The sequence below is a fragment of the Mobula birostris genome, chromosome 12 (genome assembly GCF_030028105.1).
Source record: "Mobula birostris isolate sMobBir1 chromosome 12, sMobBir1.hap1, whole genome shotgun sequence".
Lineage (NCBI taxonomy): Eukaryota > Metazoa > Chordata > Chondrichthyes > Myliobatiformes > Myliobatidae > Mobula > Mobula birostris.
This window is the reverse complement of record NC_092381.1, coordinates 64,975,935-64,990,884: the sequence shown is the minus strand read 5'-3', so window position 1 is coordinate 64,990,884 and position 14,950 is coordinate 64,975,935. Positions and strand designations below refer to the sequence as shown.

At 39.3% G+C, this 14,950-nt stretch overlaps 1 protein-coding gene across 2 annotated transcripts in view; it reads right to left on the bottom strand.

Moving 5' to 3' along the window:
* The window catches only part of kifap3a (kinesin-associated protein 3a), a 239,773-nt gene that overhangs the window by 160,317 nt on the left and 64,506 nt on the right, over positions 1-14,950 (bottom strand). For both annotated transcript variants that reach the window (XM_072273953.1, XM_072273954.1), the window contains 3 exons: positions 12,660-12,718; positions 8,741-8,882; positions 5,421-5,520 (listed from right to left, as the gene is read on the bottom strand). In XM_072273953.1, the coding sequence (XP_072130054.1) occupies positions 5,421-5,520; positions 8,741-8,882; positions 12,660-12,718 (301 nt within the window). The remainder of the gene's footprint in view (positions 1-5,420; positions 5,521-8,740; positions 8,883-12,659; positions 12,719-14,950) is intronic.

The following is a 14,950-nucleotide window of genomic DNA, read 5'->3' as shown; positions in this document are numbered from 1 at the left end:
AGTGGTTCTGCAACACTATGTGGAGAGCGAAGTGCACGACGAAGCACAGAAGTAGTCATGGCCGTCCACTGCAACCAGGGAAGGCCCCAGTCGTGACATCTACTTGTACAATTGGACCCAGAATTCTGAGGTTGAGAAAGTGGAAGTGCCTCAGTGCTTTTCCACTTTAAGAATTCTCCCGCACAGGTTTACTGTGGTCGGATATGTCAGACAACCACCAGTAGTATTGGTCATGCTCCAATTTGTTCTTTATTTCGTCTAAAGATGTAATTTGTTACTCAGTTAAATGGTAGCTTGTCTTTTCTATACCTTTTTAACTAATCACATGAAACTTTGGTTAATTGGGGCAGCCACTTGATTGGGCCAAAATGTACCAGTTCCAATGCATCCCAATCATTTGGAATCCACTGTATAATTGCTTTCACAATAAGACACCACAGCATACAAGGAATAATAAATAACTTGGGGTAAAAAGAGTCTGAAGAAATTAAAAATAAATCAGAGCAAAAGTACCTACCCAAGAAAAATTCCTTGGATTTAGAGCACGCATTCTAAGATTTTAAAAAGAGATGCCTGCAAAAGCAGATGGTGATTTTCCAAAATCCATACTTTCTAGAATTCTGAAAAGGATCCAATATAAAGGAAAAGTGCAAATGTTTGTACACCTCATATGGAATTAGGGAAAGTATACAGGGAACTCAAAGTATGTAAGCCTTTGCTCAAAACCAGAATTTACAATGAATGAACTGATAACAGAGCATTCGTAAAAGGTTAACGTGATTATATGAAATCAACAGTGTTACAAAGAGAAAATAATATTTAACAAATTCTATAGGGATGAAACTAACTGGGGAAGACATGTTCAAGTCGATAGTGTATTTGCAGAAGTCAGTTGAATACAGAATGTCTGAAAAAAGATTATTAAATATTGGTGGTTACAAAGACAAGGTGTGCTCATACAATTAATTTGAAGCTAACATGCAGATATGTAAAGTATTAATGGAAAGTTGGCCTTGATCGAGTACAAGACCATGGAAGTTTTACTGCAACAGCACAGGAGTTCGGAGACACTCTACCTGCAATACTGCATATAGTTTTGATCTCCCTACTTAAGGACTAATACGTCTGTTCTAAAGCCTGTGAATCTAGGTTCACAAGGTTGAATCATTTAATTAGGAAGTGGTCCAATGAGGAAAGCTTGAGCAGAACAGGACTGTGCTGTCTGGAGATTAGAAAAACACTTAAGGGAAGACACAAAATTATGAAGGAATCCAGAGTGAGGATGTTTCATTGTTAGCAGAATCTAAATCACAAGGGACCATGGAGTCAATCTATGGAGTTAGCTGTTTAAAACACACATAATAAAGAAATACATTTCTCAAAGTACTGAGAATGCTCAAAATTCTGAATCAGAACCCGGTTAATATCACTGCTGTATGTTATGAAATTTGTTATTTCACGGCAGCAGTACATTGCAATACATAATAATAAAACTACAGATTACAATAAGTATATATTAAAAAATAAATGAAGTAATTAGCACAAAAAGACAAAAAAAAATAGCGAGGTAGTGTTCAAGGGTTCACTGTCCAGGAAATCTGATGGCGGATGGGAAGGAGCTGTTCGTGAAATGTTGAGTATGTGTTCAGCCTCCTGTACTCCCTCCTTTATGGTAGCAATGAGAAAAGGGCTAACCCTTCCCGAAGTTCATAATCAATTCCTTTGTCTTAATAATGTTGAGTGCAAGGTTTTCGTTGCAACACTACTTAACCAGCTGTTCTACCTTGTTCCCATGCGCTTCCTCGTCATCATCTGAGATTCTGTCAATAATAGTTGTGTCATCAGACAACTTATAAATGCAGTTTGAGTTGTGCCTAGCCACATAGCCATGGGTATAGAGTAGAGCAGAGCAGTGGGCTAAGCACACATCCTTGAGGTGCAGTAGTGTTGATTGTCAGCAAGATGTTATTTCCGATCTGCACTGACTGTGGTCTCCCAGTGAGGAAGTCAAGGATTCAGTTGCAGGGTGAGATATAGAGACACAGGTTTTGGAGCTTGTTGATTAATACTGAGGATATGATGGTGTTGAACACTAAGGTGTAATAAATAAACAGCAGCCTGATGTAGGTATTGCTATTGTCTAGGTCCAAGACCAACAGAAGAGCTAGTGAGGCTGCATATGTTGTAGACCTATTGTGGCAATAGGCAAATTGCAGTAGGTCCAGGATCTTGCTTTGGAAGGAGTTGATTCTAGCTATGACCAACCTCTCAAAGCATTTCAAATGCAAGGAGGCAATTACTTCTTACAAGACAAAACCTAACATCATAAATGGCTGTGATGCTTCACTCCCAGATGAGCACAATGCTTTTTATGCATACTTGAAAAGAGAGAATAAAACATGTGTGCTGTATCTGGTGACCATGTAATTTCTGATTCAGAGACCAAAATCAAACATCTTTCAAAAGGTTGAACCCTCTTAAAGCATCAGGCCCTGATGGTGTACCTGGTAGGGCATTGAGCTCATCAGGGAGTGAAGCATCACTGCTAGTCATTATGTTAGGTTTCAGCCTGCAAACCCTGCCAGAGCTGGTATGCATCCAGTTCCATCTCTAACTTCAATCGAAATTGTTTTCTCGCTCTTACAATAGCCTTCCATAAGTCATACCTGAACCTCCTCTATAGCTCTGATCACCAGTCTTAAATGCCACAGAGCTAGCTCTCAGCAGACTACACGTCTCCTGGATCATCCACAGCTTTTGGTTGGGTATGTCCAGTATATTCTCGAAGGCACACACTCATCAATACAGGTCTTGAAGAAGTCAGTGACAACTGTCATATATTAATTCACATTCAAAGATGAGATGGAACAGCATGATAAGTGTTCTTGATGGTGGTATAACAGTTTTCAAGTGTGCTGGCTCCTCTAGTTGTTCAGAGACTTCATCAAGCTGGCCTGAAATCTCCCACAATGATAAAGAAGGTATCAGGGTTTTCTGACTGCTGATCATGGTGCTCAGTTTCTCCAGTGCCAGCCAGATGCTGGCCTAAACTGGAATGTACACCGCTACCAGATTTACAGCAGAAAAGACCATAAACAGATAAAACACCATTAGATGTTCCAGGTCGGGGAACTCAGTGGTTAAAGGGTCAGGCAGCATCAGGGCAAATCAACAGTTGACATTACAGGTCGAGACCCTTCAGTGTGCATAAAATAGCAGGAAACGGCCAAAAAAGACTGGTTGGCCTATTCAACAAACCAAATACTCAAAACATGACTGAGAGATTTCACAAATATATCTCCCTGAAAGCGGCTCTACAGGTTGATAGGGTGGTAAAGGGTGGCATTTATTAGTTAAGGAATTGAGTTAAAGATTTGAGAAGTTATGTTGCATCTTTATAAAACTAATTTGCCGCATCTGGAGCATTGCGTTCATTTTGGTTACCCCATTATAGGAAGGATATCAAGACTTTGGAGAGGGTGCAGAAGAGGTTTAACCAAGATGTTACCTGGATTAGAGGGCATATGCTAAAAGGAAAGTATGGATAAACTTGGGTTATTTTCTCTGGAGTGATGGAGGCTGAGATGAGTCTAATAGAATCTTATAAGATGATGAGAGGAAAAGATAAGAGTGGAAAGCCAGCATCTTTTTCCCGAAGGATGAAATGTCTAATACCAGAGATGAGAGAGGGTAAGTTCAAAGGAGATGAGTGGGTCAATGAGTGTGAAACGGAGACACCTCTTTTTCCCTTATTAGGAAGGCGGAGAGGGTGGGGGGGGGAGAAGGGGAGACAGAGAGACAGAGAGAGACAGAGAGAGACAGAGAGAGACAGAGAGAGAGAGAGAGAGAGAGAGAGAGAGAGAGAGAGAGAGAGAGAGAGACAGAGACAGAGACAGAGACAGACAGAAAGAGACAATGAATGAGAATGAATTACCGGGTGAACGAGTAGTCTTTGGGGTACTGCAAGTCTGTGTCTTTATTGATTCTTGGTTGTACGTTTGAGTGCTCAGTGGGGGGTGCTGATGCTTTTTCACTGGTGGGGGAGAGGGATTGTCACTTTGCTGCTGTTTATGTGTGGGAGGGGGAGCTGAGGGAGTGCTTTGGGGTTCTAACATTTAATTGTCATTCATTCTTTGGGGCACTTCTCTGTTTTCATGGATGTTTGCGAAGAAAAAGAATTTCAGGATATATATTGTATACATTTCTCCAACATTAAATGTACCTATTGAAAGCTATTGAATTTTTTTTTTAAATCACTCAAAAGGTTTTAAAAATAGTCATATCATTGCGCAAAAAAACAGAAGGATATGGACATTGTATAGGGAAAAAGAATTAGCTTAGTTGGGCATTTGATCACTAATTTAATTAGTTCAGAATACTGAAATAAGGAAAAGATATCTGCATTTATACTTAAGAGAAAACAGCTTACAAATATTAACACAAATTTAAATATCACCTACCAATAGTGATCCGAAAGAAATCGCATTGCACTTATCATTTTATCTTATCATCTATAAAAACAAAGTCAAATATATACCTCATCCAAATGAGCGCTAAGATCACACCTCTAAAGATGATCCATACTCAACTTTTAATTCAAAATCGGAAATGGAATTTGTTATGCATAAATTTGATTCATCAACAATGCATTAAATGATATTGACCCACGAATCTTATTTGAAACAAGTTCTTAAAGGAGCTAAGTGAAATGAATGATGAAAAAATCTGGAAGAAGAATTCAAGAACATGGGAGTTTGATATCCTTTAAGTTACGGCAGCGAGGATAAAAAGAACAGATGCATAAAGGGTAAGGAATTTAGTGTTCAGAGGAGCAATATCTAGATGTGAGGGTTAGAAGGACATTAATTTACTTATTTATTATGACACAGGAAGCCTTCTGACGAATCCAGTTTATGCCAGCAGAGAAATTCCCCTTCTCTATGTTTACTTGTGGCCCTGCAACTTAATGTCTCTTACATCAACTCCCCTTTTTCATTCTTTTGCCATCTCCCTAAGCAGTAATTTCCAATGGTCAATTAAACTACCAGTGATTAACCCATCATCAGACCCTAGTCCCAAGAGCCAGGAGGCTGCAGCACTAACAGCTGTACATCACTGTGCCATTCTGAAGAATTAAATAAACTTTTTTTAGGTTTATGATGTGATACAATAAGTTCTTAACTGAAGATGATGGCAACAAAAACCATCCACCCTTGGTTGCAAAGATTTTAGGTCAAATGGTTTACAATTGTCAGCATTTTCCAGGGTTTTTAAAATTAAGTGATTTATACTGTATATTGAGATAATTACATTCAAAAGTTCTGAAGTTTATAAGCAATATTTACTGAGTAAAATATTGGTATTGCTCATTCCAGAGTTCACAGATACACTGTAACAATTTCACATGTAATCAATCTCACCTGGAGAAACAGAAAAAGATGTAAATAATATTGGTTGCAAGTTCCACACTTTGCTTCCAGTCCTCTCTCAACACTCGCGCCAATGCTCCCAATGCAGTCTCTGAAAATAGAAATACAACCACTTTAAAATATGAAAATAGGGAAAATTTGTCAAGTGAATTAACTCTTTACAATGTAGACCCAAACTGTCAATCAATGCAGATGCAACTCAATAGGCAAAGTTTGTTAACCCTTTGCAATTACCTAGCTTTCTGCATTAATTACTCATAAAATATGGTTTGATCTTCATCTAAATCACAATTATAGACAAACGCAATCTGCATAAATTCATAACACACTAACAATTGTACTTCTTCTCTTCAATACTGAGTACACCATTTAAACAATCACAGTCTAGGTTCAAAAAAAGTATGTGTGCCTCTGGGGATCTACCGACACTACCAGTCAACAGATGACGCAATAGCCACAACTCTACACATCATCCTTGCACATCTGGAGATGAGGGATGCTTATGTGAGAATGTGTTGTGGGACTACAGTTCAGCATTCAATACCACAATTCCCTCCAGGCTCAACAAGAAGCTCAGAGACCTCGGCCTTCACCCTGCCTCGTGTAGCTAGATCCTAGACTTCCTGTCAGATCACTGGCAGGTGGCAAGAGTGGGCTCCCTCACCTCCACCCCTCTGACTCTCAACTTGGGTGTCCCTCACAGCCGCGTACTAAGCCCCCTCCTTTTCTCTCTGTATACCCATGACTGTGTCACCACCCATAGCTCCAATCTGCTAATTAAATTTGATGACAACACTACACTGATTGGCCTAATCTCAAATAATAATGAAGCAACCTGCAGAGAAGAAGTAATCACCTTTGACACAGTGGTATCAAGAAAACCTCTCCCTCAATGTCACAAAAACAGAGAAGCTGGTCGTGGACTACAGGAGGAACAGAGATAGGTTAGGCCCTATTGACATCAATGGATCTGGAGTTGAGAGGGTGAACAGCTTTAAGTTCCTCGGCATAAACATCACCAAGGATCTCATGTGGTCTGTACATACCAGCTATGTGGTGAAAAATGCACAATAACGCCTCCTTCACCTCAGACGGTTGAAGGAGTTTGGTATGGGCCCCCAATCCTAAGAGCTTTCTACAGGGGCACAATTGAGAGTATCCTGACTGGCTGCATCACTGCCTGGTATGGGAACTGTACTTCCCTCAATCGCAGGACTCTGCAGAGAGTGGTATGGACAGCCCAGCGTATCTGTAGATGTGAACTTCCCACTATTCAGGACATTTACAAAGATAGATGTGTAAAAAGGGCCCAAAGGTTCACTGGGGACCTGAGTCACCCCAATCATAAACTGTTCCAGCTGCTACCATCTGGGAAACAGCACGTAAAAGCCAGGCCCAACAGGCTCCGGGACAGCTTCTTCCACCAGGCCATCAACTGATTAATTCATGCTGATACAATTGTATTTCTACGTTATATTGACTGTCCTGTTGTACATACCATTATAAATTACTATAAATTGCACATATAGATGGAGATGTAACGTAAAGATTTTTACCCAAGTATATGAAAAATGTAAATAAAAAATGTCAATTCAATGTCTTCTACAAAAGCTATCTGGAGGAGTCAGGTGTTCCAATCAATGAGATGAGATTGGAGGTGTAGGTTGTAGAGGTGCACTGTCCGATTAAAAAGCCACACAAAGTCAGGTAACTGACAGAACCTGCTCTTCTCAAGAAAGATCTGTTTATGTGCACCATGCATCGATCAAAACAACTTTCAGAGGACCTTACAAGAAGAATTGTAGAGATGCATGAAACTGGAAAAAGCTCTAAAATCATTTCTAAAGACCTGAGTCATCAGACCACAGTAAGAGAAATTGTCTACAAGTGGAGGAAACTCAGTATTGTTGCTACTCTCCCTAGGAGTGGGCATCCTGCTAAGATCACACCAAGAGCACAATGTGCAATGCTGAAGGAGAAGAAAATGAAACCCAAGAGTAACAGCAAAAGATCTGTAGAAATCTCTAGAACTTGCTAAATTCTCTGTTCAAGTAACCACTCCAAAAAAACACTGCTGCATGTCTCAAGTTTGCAAAAGTCCACCTGGATGTTCCACAACACTTCTGGGACAATGTTCTGTGGACAGATGAGACAAAAGTTGAACTTTCTGGCAGAAATGCACACCACTATGTTTGGAGGAAAGAGGGCTCTGCACATCAACACCAAAACCTCACCCCAATTGTGAAGCTGGTGGAAGGAACATCAAGGTTTGGGGCTGCTTTGTTGCCTCAGGGCCTTGAGAGAATATTGAATTCAAAATTGTATCAAGACATTTTACAGGACAATGTCAGGGAAGCAGTCTGTCACCTGAAGCTTAATAGAAGTTGGATGATGCAACAATGATCCAAAACACAATAGTAAATGAACAGCAGAATGGAATGATTTAAAAAGAAGAAAGTTCAAAATTCATGTTTTGGAATGGCTAGGTCAGAGTCCAGAGCTTAGCCTAATTGAGATGCTGTGGCATGACCTGAAGACGGCTGCTCATGCAAGGTATCACAGAAATATTAATGAACTGAAACAGTTTTGTATAGAGGAATGGTCAAAAATTTCTCCTCACTAGTCTGAGCAGCAGCTACAGAAATTGTTTGGTGGACGTTACTGTTGCAATAGGAGGTCCTACCAATTATTAAATACAAAGGTTCACATACTTTTTCCAGCCTGAGTTGTGAATAATTAAATAATGTGTTCAATAAAGACATGAAAAGTAAAATTGTTTGTGTGTTATTAGTTTAGGCAGGTTGTGTTTGTTTATTATTGTGACTTAGATGAAGATCAGACTATATTTTATGAGTAATAATGCAGCAAAACCACGTAATTCCAAAGGGTTCACAAACTATTTCTTGCAACTATAAATTAATGTCAGAACAGAGAACCAAAAGTACAAATATATATTTAATGGCAATGTGAGGCAATTATAAAATTATGTCTCCAATGAAAGCTGTCTAAGTAATGTTAAGGTCCTCATTACTCATGATTTAACAGGTTGTTAGAATAGACTCCCAGAGTCTGCTGCTCTGCTTTCAGTTTGAGTGAATAGAGTGGAAGAAATTGCTTTTCTGTGGAGTTAAATAAAATGGATAAAGAATAAATATGAAATAGTAACTAGAGAGAGAACCTCAAGTGAGACAGATGAAGCTTTTCGAATTATGAAAGGGAAAGGATAGGGAATGCATAGGGAAGGCATGCAAACAGTAAAAAGCAGATGTTGAAAGCAGAGCACCAACGTTTTGCAATTAAGAGTAGCTTACCATTTTGTAGCAATTCTTCCAAATTATCAGGATTGCGAGCCAACTGAAGAATGAGCGCTGAGCCTCGCACTTTGTCACATACATCCTCATACAATAATTCTATGTAATCTTCTATGTCATTAATATTTGCTATTTCATCGATCTGTGAGTGAAGAATATGCAGTGTTATCAAAGCATTTTCACACCATACATTATCATCAATGTAATGTCTCAGCAACAACATTTTTCCTATAATTAATATACCACACTAAAAGATACGGTAAAAGTTCAGCGTCTTGCGCCCATGATGCTGTGCTGAACTAATGAAATTAACAATCAAACCCCCAACTAAACTAATCATCTTCCTGCACATTCATGTGACGATCTAAGAGCCTCTTGAATGATTCTATTGTACAGGTTTCCCCCGCCATTCGAAGGTAGAGCATTCCTATGAAACGGTTCGTAAGCTGGAATGTTGTAAAGCGAAGAAGCAATTACCCTTTATTTATATGGGAAAATTTTGTGAGCGTTCGCAGACCCAAAAATAACCTACCAAATCATGCCAAATAACACATAAAACCTAAAATAACAGTAACATATAGTAAAAGCAGGAATATGATAAATACATAGCCTATATAAAGTAGAAATACTTTTCCACAATCATTACTGCACTGTTCTCCGTAGCAAAAATCTCACGCAAGCGCCGTCAGCAGAAAATCTCATGCAAGCGCTATTGGCAAAAACACGGTGCAAGCGCTCTCAGTAACCTTTAAGCTATGAAGCTGCCAAATCATACCAAATAACACGTAAAAATACACGGTCTATATAAAGTAGAAATAATGTATGTACAGTGTAGTATCACTTACAGGAATTGGGAAGACACCTTGCCGAGCACACTGATGATGGTGTGTTAGGCTGAGTCATCGCAGGTTGGGGTGGTGCAGTGGCTCCCACCCTCCGGGCCACCAACCGATACCAATCCGTGAAGCACGCAGGGGTGCAGCGGTAGCCGGGAGGCACACAGCGCATCTTTAAGAAAAAAACCGAAACAAACATGCTAATTAATTAGGTGACACCCAGCATATAATTGTCGGGCAGTACCTAATTAATTAGCTTGCTTATTTCGGTTTTTTTCTTAAAGATGTGCTGTGTGCCTCCCGGCTACCACTGCATTCTCCACGAATCGGTATCTGTCTGTGGCCTGGGGGCTGGGGTGTTGGGACACTGGGGTGTCATCTCATCGTCGTCTGTTTCCATTAGGGCAGGCAGGTCATCTTCTATGTCTGCCCACCTCGATGTCGAAGGTCGAGGTTCGTCGTCTGCTGTGGCTGATATGGAAGGCTTGCTTGACTGCTGAGCCTCGCGCATTTTTCTATCATACAGTTCTTTGTAAGGACTCAAACCATCTTGCAAATATCTCCTAAACTTACATACCCTTTCAAACTTAAAGTCGTACTTTATCATTGCAGCGAAAATCTCACGCAGTTGCTTCACATTCAGTTCGCTACTGCATTTGGTTTTGATTGTTATCCTTTCTTCCAATTGCATCAGCTCTTCATCTATCAGATCTTGGTCATGGGATGCCAAAACCTCTTCAACATCATCTTCATCAGCTTCCACAAGCCAAACTCACTTTGTCCTTACTTCGTTCACCACGATCGAAACGCTTAATTATGTCTAGTTTTACGCTAAGTGCAACACCCTTCCCAGTTCCTTTAGGCTTTTCCGATACCATAGAACTCATCTTGCAAGCGACTGCTCACAGGCATGTGTTTAAGCAATGCCAGTGAGAATGCAGTTCCGAATCCGGGGAGAGCGGCTGCTCGGGGCGGGCGCCGCCTTTTATCGCGCGCTGATTTTTTATCGCGCACTGCTTTTTTTTTCGTAACAGTGAAAACACCTTCTGAAAGTAAAAACAGGGTACTAATGTAGGCCTTTTGTAACAGTGAGGTTTCGTAAAGCAAACTTTCGAAAAGCAGGGGACACCTGTATTTGCCTCCATCACTACCACACGAGCAGATTCTAGGAACCCACCACTCTGCAAAAAAACACTCAACTTCCCCTGCACACCTCCTTTGAAATTACCCCCCCACCTTAAATGCATGCCGCCTGCTATTAGACATTTTCAACCCTGGGAAAAAAGAGAGACTGTCTGTCGACTCTATGTATGCCTCTCCTAATCTTGTGTCTATCAAATCTCCCCTCAGCCTCCGCCACTCCAGAGAAAACAATCCAAAACATCCAAGGATCCTTTACCTTTCTATCCATCTCGTTCCTTCTTATTGGAACATACCATACCTATCCTGTACTCTCCAGTTGGTCTTTAAACGCCTCTGTACGTCAGATATGAACTTGCCCAAAAACACCTGTTCCCAACTAACACTCCCTGGTTCCTGACTAAGACTCTCAGAATTTGCCATACTCCAATTTAATATTCTCCCGCAAGGCCCATACATATCGTTATCAACAACCACCTTAAAACATGAGTTCAGACCACTGTTCTCTTACCGAATGATTAGTCACCTGGCCAGTCTCATTAACGAACACTAGGTCCAGCATGGACCTTCCTCTTGTTGAACTACATTATGAATTAAGAATTCTCTCAGATGCATTAAACAAATTCTGCCCGCCTAAAACTCCTGCACTAAGCATGTCCCAGTCTATGTTAAATAAGCTGAAGTCACCCACTAGATTTCTACACCTTTCCCTAATCTGCCTGCATATCTATTCATCATTGTCCTGGTGACTATTGGGGTGGGGTGGGAGGGCTGTAGTATAACCCCACAGTAATTGCACCTTTCTTATATTTGACTTTTACCTGTGTAGACTCAATGGATAGGCCCTCAATGTCCCCTGAGTGCAGTTGCGCTATTGTCCCTGCTTAATAGCACAACTCACCCTACCCTCTTTTACCTCCTTCTCGATCTTTTCTAAAACATCACAATTCTGGAAAATTAAGCATCCATTCCTGTCCTTCTCTCAACTAAATGGCCACAGCATCATTGTTCTATGTAGTAATCCATGTTCTAAGTGCATCATTCTTACCAATAAAACTCCTAACATTAAAATGCACAATTTTCAACCCATCTGTCTCACTGTGTCTATTACCTTGTTCTTACTGGTCATAACTTCTACCTTCCTATCAATCCCTCCACTTTTTGAACTGGAGGTCTGGTTCCCATCCCACTGCGAAATTCATTTAAACTCTCCCAATTAGTACAATGAACCTCCCAGCCAGGAAGCTAGTTTTCTTCCAATTAAAGTGCAATTGTCATTCTTGTACAGGTTACACTACCCAGAAGAAATTCCACCTGCACTCTACACCAGTCCACCAGCCATTCATCTGTTCGTATTCATTCAAGAGCATGTATGAGTTAGTAGCAATTTCATTTCCCACAATGTCGTTGTGCTAGTGGGGTTTTAAAAGAATACACACTTTCACTTCATTCTGATTTATGTTGGAAATTCTAATATAAATTACAATTAAATATTAGCAGCACACAATCCTGACATTTGAATTCTGGCTATTGTTAGAACTGATATTATTGACCAATTAAAATTGTTACAAGCTTTAATACATAATCTGCTCTATCAAACTGTGTATGATATACTTGTAAATAATTTAATGGAATAACAACATTAAGACATTTAAGCTAGAAACTACATCTTCACATGCAAAGCACACTAGACAAGACCAATGCATTGCAAGGTTCTTTATTTTCTCCTCAGGTGCCGGTTGCATAACTGCACTTGTTTTAATTGTTTTTTATTTTAAATTGGATTCAGATTCATCCCATAATGGATCAGCAACAATGGTAATTAAATGTTTTATTATTTAATCCTTAATTTACCTTAAAATGAGTTTCCATAATACAAAGTGCAAAGATGCCACATCACATTAATATTTTCTGTTTCAAATTCAAATTTTTTTGTAACTTACTTCCATTCCTTCAAAAGGAGGTGGGTCCTTCAGCTTGCCGACCTTTTTTTCATGCTTTTCTAAAAAGAACAACAGTTCATATTTTTAGTACCAAAAGCAACATTTGAAATGGTTCAATCTATCAGCAAAAGCAACACTTTAATAAAAAAAGGAAAATGCTGGAAACTCTCAAATCAAACAGACTTTACATTTCAGATCCAAGACCTTTCATCAGAACAGGGAGAAAGGAAAACTAAGTTCAGTTTTCAGCAGCAGGAAACTGAACTGGTTTTCCCTCTTTTGGGGAGGAATGGATAGAACAAAAGGGATTACAAGCTAATGCATGGTAAGGTTCGTATTAAGTGAGTTTATTTTGTAAGTTATCTAACTAAAATTATTAATAACTATTTCAAAAATATGAATAACAAACAATATGAAGAATAAGCCAGATATTTCTAATGCCACATATCTAATTAACACCAACATAATGCCATTTTATCAGTGTGTATTAAGAAGCAGTCTCTCTTCATTCATAGTGGAACACTTTGTGATATGGAGTTCCAAAAGGCAGTGAACAAAGTGCCTTTGAAAATATTCTCACATTCAATTGCACAGTATTAAAACTATTGATCTGGCTTGCAAATAGTCTGAACAGAAGGAGGAAACACAGAGATAATTGGAATGACGGGAGTCCCAGTACAGACTACAGGGAACTGCAACTATTCACCTTATTTGTAAACAATCAGGTTAAATTACAAGTCATATATCCAAATTTACCAACAGCACAAAGAGACATCATAAGCGATGTAGACGGATTACAAAGAGATATTGGTATATTATCAAAGCTGACATATATGGATTGCAATGCATACAAATGTAAGATCAAAGATTTTGGATGCAATAGTGTTAAAAAAAAACAATTTTCTAAACATTGACAAGATAGAAATAAAGATGGTCCAAAGAGACCATCTTATGGCTAACACGAAAGGGCACAGTTTTAAGATGCTTGGAAGTAGGTACAGAGGAGATATCAGGGGTAAGTTTCTTTTTTTTTTACACAGGAAGTTGTGAGTGCGTGGAATGGGCTGCCAGCGACGGTGATGGAGGCCGATAAAATAGGGTATTTTAAGAGACTCCTGGATAGGTACATGGAGCTTAGAAAAATAGAGGGCTATGAGTAAGCCTAAGTAATTTCTAAAGTAAATACATGTTCGGCACAGAATTGTGGACCGAAGGGTCTGTATTGTGCTGTAAGTTTTCTATGGTTCTATGTTTTCTAGATCATGGGACCCATTTACACAAGTCAATAAAATTTCATAGACATTGCAGACAGAGAAAAAAAATCATGGCTGTCAAAGTGAAGGCCTTCTTGACAAAAAAAACATATTTCACTTGAGAAATTATGCTCTAGTAGAAGAAAATTGTGGTTAAACCATACATGGAGCACAGAAAAATATTTTTGATGCCAGGTCATAGGAAGGATGATTGGCCTTCAAAGGAGAACAGGAGAAATATGAACCTCTGAAGGAGAAATTAAAGGAACTAGACCTACGTTCCCCAGAATTCAGAAGGATAATTTCTCTGACTTTCAAGATAATAAGGACGGCTGACAGCATACTGCAAGAGAAACTAATTCTGGAAATCAGACACTGTTCTCACTGATCTGCGCGGGCGTGCGATAACTGACATGCTCCGGTGCATACAGCCTTTGTTGCTGTGCAGCTGGAATTTTCTTTCATATAATGTCTAATTAAAGTGCCACACAGTTTTCAGGCCGTGTAAAAATTTCCTGCTCAGAGCAATGATTGGTTCGAGCAGCTATATAAAAAAATTAAGAGGGAACATTGAGACCAAGACAAGAGGAGATTAAAGCCAGGCCTTTCTAGTATGCTAGGCAAATTGTTAACATCAAACTAGTGACTGATTTTTTTTTGTTACCTAATGTAGAGACACAAGGTAAATTTGGGAAGAATTTAGTTACAGATCACCAACTACTTCAATAAAAAAAATAGAGCAAGCTCTAGGGACTTACGGCCAATTCCTGTTCCAGTATTTACACTCAAATAACTAATGCCAAAGCAACAGTGATGAAGCTAGGACAAAGATTAATGCAGTCCATCAATTTTGCAATGAGTTCTAGCAGGTCAGAAATAGCCAGAATATTTTAAATTGTCCTTTAAAATCAAACAATGAGGGAAAAAAAACAATCCAAAGTTTTTCTTTAGCTAGAATCAAGATGATTTTGAGTAGACACCAACGAATACAAGTCTAGATTGTAATCTATAGCATCATCATATCAGAAACTATTCTAA